At 32.1% G+C, this 5,728-nt stretch overlaps 1 protein-coding gene across 1 annotated transcript; it reads left to right on the forward strand.

Moving 5' to 3' along the window:
* The first annotated feature begins 215 nt into the window (after positions 1–215).
* Positions 216–5,436, forward strand: LOC133320295 (uncharacterized). Its single transcript, XM_061528239.1, has 5 exons — positions 216–228; positions 3,832–4,169; positions 4,241–4,321; positions 4,403–4,568; positions 5,405–5,436. The coding sequence occupies exons 1-5, from the start codon at positions 216–218 to the stop codon at positions 5,434–5,436; spliced, it is 630 nt and encodes a 209-aa protein (XP_061384223.1).
* The last annotated feature ends 292 nt before the right edge of the window (positions 5,437–5,728 follow it).

Raw genomic sequence — 5,728 nt, forward strand, 5'->3', positions numbered from 1 at the left:
ACGATTGCTCGGCCTCCGAGCCGATTGGCGAGCAATCCATATCCGATGGATTGCTATCCTGCGGGCATCCCGGTGAAGCCGGGCTGTCCGTATCGAAAGTTACCGGCTGTATCGGGAACTTCTCGTTGAAGTCCCTGAATACAGACGGGGCGGTTTCAGAGAGGTACTTTATGAGTACCTCGAATCTTTCTAAAATTTTTTCAATTTTGGTGCCCATGGTGGGCGACGGTAACTCGGGTGTCCTCCCTGCCTTGACAGGGAGGTGAGTAAATTTTTGGTAAACTATACTATGTCCCTGCTTTTAGGTAGCAGGGGTGTACCTAACTTCCCTATCGACTGTGTGGTACCTGGTGGCAGGACAACGGCGACTTAAGCGACGGTGGCTGCTACCAACTTCTGAATCTTCTGAAAGACGCCGGACACGTTGTTCTGGAACCCTCTTCTAACACTTTAACACTATGTTGCGATCTTCGCATCGGAGCACTTTGCCGCACGTCTGCACCGTGCGGTGGTCAAACTGTCTCTCCACTGGCTCATCGACGATTAGCCCTGCTTATATAGGAGCCGTCCCCTCCCTTCACAACTCACCTGATTCACTGATTGGTGGATGAAGTCCGAGTCGTTTTACTTATAAATAAAACTAAAATTATTATTTACAATCAAAAGTTATTTAACGAAACCAACAAATCAATTGAATAATAATTAATATTATTTTAATTATTACATATTTATCATTGACGCCGACATATTCAATATTTTTGGTAACATAATAATTGAATTAAGATAATCAATACCACTTCATAATCTGCTCTTTTAATATGTCCTTTTTAATTTTTTATTAGAATACTGTGGTTAGTTTTACTTTTTTACAAAATGCTACCGAGTGGAATTTAATCTTGTATACTTGTATAGGATATATTTAGCGAAAGTATCATAAATGGACATTATTTTTGTTTCATATACTAAAACTTATTAAAACTATTGATATTATCTATCAATATGGCGCTGTAGACAAGAGCAAAGCATGAAGTTGGCAGTATAACAGGATAATCCAGTTTGAAGAATTTGAATGCATAAAAAATATATTTCTTCTAATGACAGTAATCCCTTTGGAGAGTCCTTTAGAGAGTCGAGGGTCAGTTCTTTGAAACATATGAAGTACTACAATAATTGCACTAAAAGGTCCATAGTAGCAATTAATGGCAAAGTTGTTTTATGAATTCGCGATTCGAACTCTATATACAATATACAGAAATTGATTAAACTATTGATTAGCTTCATATTCATCAATATAATAATATAGTAGGCTTTATATTATTTTATTTCATATTTATACTTATGTGATATGATGAAAGTGTATTTATTACCTATGAACAGGACACATTTTAAGTTATTTAGAGGTTTTCTATAATGTAGTTTTTTATTTAAAGTTACTATCCTCTCGATACGTAGTCCGAACATCATTCCCCAGCATAAATAGTTACCACTCATTAAACAAAATCAAACCGCCAAACGATTCTTTGAATTGTGCTCTTTGAATTGTGTGCTGCTATTGAAGACGTTTGGAGGATGAGTCTGAATAGTTGCCTTGTGTTTGACCCGAGTACGATACACCAGAATTTTTATTGTTTATTTTACTTGATCATGGAGCATACTGGGCATTAGCCCAGCCCCATTACTTATTAAAGTAGACTAGACACTCATGAAAGGCTGCCCCGCCAAGTGTGTTGGGGCAGGCGAGGATTGGGAGGGTTATATGAAAAATATTTAAAATGAAGGGAATGTACAATAAATGAAGGACAGGAATAATAATAGGAAAGCACAAGTAGACAAGCTATACATAGCTTATGAAGATGTTTATAAATAATTGCTAAAATTAAAAGAAAAATTAATAGTTTCAACGGTAGGAGATTCTAGAACTAGTTACAAAAATTTACGGCATATTTTTAACAAAACAACTCTGATGATCCTAGTCGGTCCGTTACTGATTTTACTGTTTTCCAACAAACTGTAAGTAGCCCCTCTCTTTTTCTAGCATATTTTAAGCTTTCCGACAGCAAAGTGTTGTGTTCTATGCATTCAGAAATCCCTGGTAAAATACCCTTTTGATGATTTGGCCTAAAGTACCTGTTGTTAAGCATAAACGCGTCATTCTTGTTTTGTAGCACCTAGAATAAGATTTTGGCTATGGTATTTGTTAAGGTCTAGTATCTTTCGGATCCGTACCTCGATCTTTATTGAGAATGACGACAAAAATTGCTTTCTCAAAGGACTCCGGGATTTGCTTCCTTGACCAGATCTTATATATTATCTATATGGTGTTTTTTTATAAGATGTTTACGTACCAATGAACATTTTTTAATACTATATATGGGATACCGTCGGGTCCTGGTACAGATTTAGACGATTTTTTCTTAATCTGACAACTTTTTTCTTAATCGTTAGTAGAATGCCTTGGAAGTCGATATGAGGAATTGTAGGTTTTTTGTCCGTTAGGATCCCTATATAGTTTGACACTTTTGGGCACTTCATATGTGCTTTCAAAATGGTAGTGAATTTGTTCGTTGGTCAAAAGAAGCTTTCCACGTTCTTTCTTAAAAATGGTTTTTGACTACTCTAAAGAGTTATTATCAAATCTACTTTATTTTTTACCTGGTCAAAACTATTGTGATATTTTGCGGTTTGCGCCGACTTTCCTTGAATTATTTTGAAAATTGACCTTAACGCTAGTTAGTGACTAAGATTATTGTTACTTAGGGCTTTAGCTATACGTAGATTTTTTAAATTAATTTCCGTATTATCCTCCTGACTTTTGCCTTTCGAATTTCGAATAGAAAAAAGTTTTCAGCATCAGGTGCAGGAAACATATTACAAGTAAATTTGTCATTTTGATATCTAATTTATAATATTTGTTATCTTTTCTTTTATTAAAAAAAAAACGTTAAGGAAACTTAAAAAATCAAAAAGTTTGAAGGGAACACATTTATAATTTAAAATGTTGAATAATAACAAAACATACTTTTAAAACATAGTTTTCATTTTATGAAATTAAAGTTCTATTTCTGTCCCTCTATCACACGTATTGCAACCGGTGGCAGAGTAGGATTAAAATCGAGGGTACATAATGTATTAAATTTGATGCACAAGTTGGCTGATCGTGTAGCATTTTGATTGATGAACATAGTGAAATAATTGGACGTGGTAATTTAATTTCCGAATTAAGTTTAGTTGCTGTTATTAATTATTATTTATTTATACTTAATTGATATTAATGGAACATAAGTAAGACAGAATTTCCATTCAATTTACTATATTTGCTATTGTCAATCGAAACAATGAGGACGTATAGTCAGAAGACAGTAAATAACATTGAAGTGTTCTCAACATTTTACCCTTTGAATCGTATCTTACAATTAGTTGGGCTTTCCTGTGTTTTCAGCATCGATAAGAAATTAAAGTGTTATACGTCCACCTTAAAAGTCACATGTATACTAATAATTCTCTTTGTTTTTAATTGTCTAAGTTTTTACTACAAATTCCCTAACTTCACAAACGTATCATCAGCTGCGTTAATTAACAATTTCTACCTTTTCATCATAATGTTAGATTATTTCCAATATTTCATAAATATTTATTTTGTTTACAAATATGGCAGGGAGTCCCATTTGAAATATTTAAACAATTATGTTTTTATTGACAATATTCTTCATACGTATTACATTCATGGTCGAGTCAAAAGTAGCATTAATAAAACGTGTGTGTTTTTTCTTGTACTCTGCTCCATAATTTCGATTGCCGATTTCATAACCTGGTTCATAATTTATAATTCAGCCTCCGTGTCATACATTCTATACTACGTGTATACGTTTCTTCAGTTATTCAGCAGTCTAGATTTCATTGCGAATTGCACTCAAGTGCTCTACCGTTTACAAACGATCGGTGATGAACTACAATATCACGGTCGGGATACCAGTAATTTGTCCGTGTTGTATGGAGAAACTGTAGATGATGTTTTAATAAAAAAAAATCAACTCAAGACAAATTCTTCGAGAGCTGTGGCTAAACCCATTCATCGACAAAATATAGTTAATATAGTTACGGGATCGTATAGATGCTACTTGTTATTAATAGACCAGAGCTCCTATATCAACAAAGTCTTTGGCTTCCGAGTGAGTGTACTGAAATTGAAAGTTAATTACCCCTTAATGGAATTATTGAAACGTAATATTTTTGGTTACAGATTTTAATAAATTGCATTAATTTTCTAATACGTTCATTAGAGAACATTTCTTCAATAATCGGACTACTAGTTGACAGACGAGTAAGTAAAATAACAACATTTATGTAAAGTGTCTATTTGCTTTATGAGTGTTTAACCAAACATTTTTATTTTTATTTTAAGGTAGTCCGACATGGCACTGAATACTTACCAATTATCACAACGAGCATATTATGTGTTTTTAACTTTTTAGTTATTTTCTATATGATACATATATGTGAACAGAACTACAGGCAGAATGAAAGAATCATAGATTGCATTGACCGTGTACCGGGGGACGTACAAATGGGTAAGAAAAATTCTTTAATCATTTCGGCGTCTTACTTTTATATATGTTCATATTATATTCAATGGTATTTACTTTTATTGAAAATGTATACTTCATGTATAAATTTTATTTATAGATCCAGTCATCAGAGCCTCTCTGAAGGAATTGAGGAATATAATTATAACAAGAAAAATAATTTTCCACGCGAATAATTTCTATAAACTGGAATATCCCATGTTAGTGTCTATTTCGTCTCTTCTTGTTACGTATGGTGTAATATTGATACAAAGCATCAAGTAATTAAATAAATTTAAAAAAATTTTTATTGAATCAGTCTTGAAAATATTGATTTATTAGGTTAACTTTAGGTTAAGCTAGAATCTGTATTGTAAAATAAATAAATGTATGTTTGAGATATAACAATAGTTGTCTCCATGTATATTACATTTTCTTTATTTACTGCTTTGACAAGTATATAGAATAGACTCCATGGCAACTTTTTATCAATTATAACACCTGTATATTAAAAGTCGTTTAACGATAACGAATTTATTAAACATGGATACAGAGTCAGATAAAAAAATAAACAGCTACGTGCAGCAAAATTATGAATTAATTTTTAAAAACATTATTTGCTTCTTAGCTTAGCTTATACGAAATGTTTTAATTAATATTATCTCAGTGGTTGGACTACATTATTGTGAAAACAGCTAAATACGGACTTAAAAATCAGTTCGTGTATTAACGAAATATATAAATTATATCTGGTTAATTTTTACTGCACCTGTATCAGTATCCTTATCTTAATACATTATAATATTAAAAATTTATAATAATTGTGTATAATGGTATTGCAGCCGCGAAGTTCGACACCAAACTAAGATGTTAAATTTTTTAATACTTCAAAGTCAAAATGTTTTCACTTTACTAAATTAGAATAAAGCAATATGATAGTATCATATCTGCTACTACAACTCAAACCTTGAATTTATTGCAGAATGTTGGATGAAGTTAAATTTTCTGGTGAAGATAAATTTTAATTTGAAACGTAGACATTTTATTTGAGTTTAATTTTAAAATGTTATTTGGTTTCATTGTCGTCTTGTCGCGATTATCAATATGTATATTTTAAGGGAGTGAAACATCAATTAAGACTTACAATAATCAACTAAATGAAAACT

This window comes from Danaus plexippus (genome assembly GCF_018135715.1).
Source record: "Danaus plexippus chromosome 16 unlocalized genomic scaffold, MEX_DaPlex mxdp_23, whole genome shotgun sequence".
NCBI classification, from domain to species: domain Eukaryota; kingdom Metazoa; phylum Arthropoda; class Insecta; order Lepidoptera; family Nymphalidae; genus Danaus; species Danaus plexippus.

Coding starts and splice junctions, on each gene's coding strand:
- LOC133320295 (XM_061528239.1), top strand. Junction 4,170..4,240: donor ACAAAGTCTTTGGCTTCCGA/GTGAGTGTACTG, acceptor TTTTGGTTACAG/ATTTTAATAAATTGCATTAA. Junction 4,322..4,402: donor GACTACTAGTTGACAGACGA/GTAAGTAAAATA, acceptor TTTTATTTTAAG/GTAGTCCGACATGGCACTGA.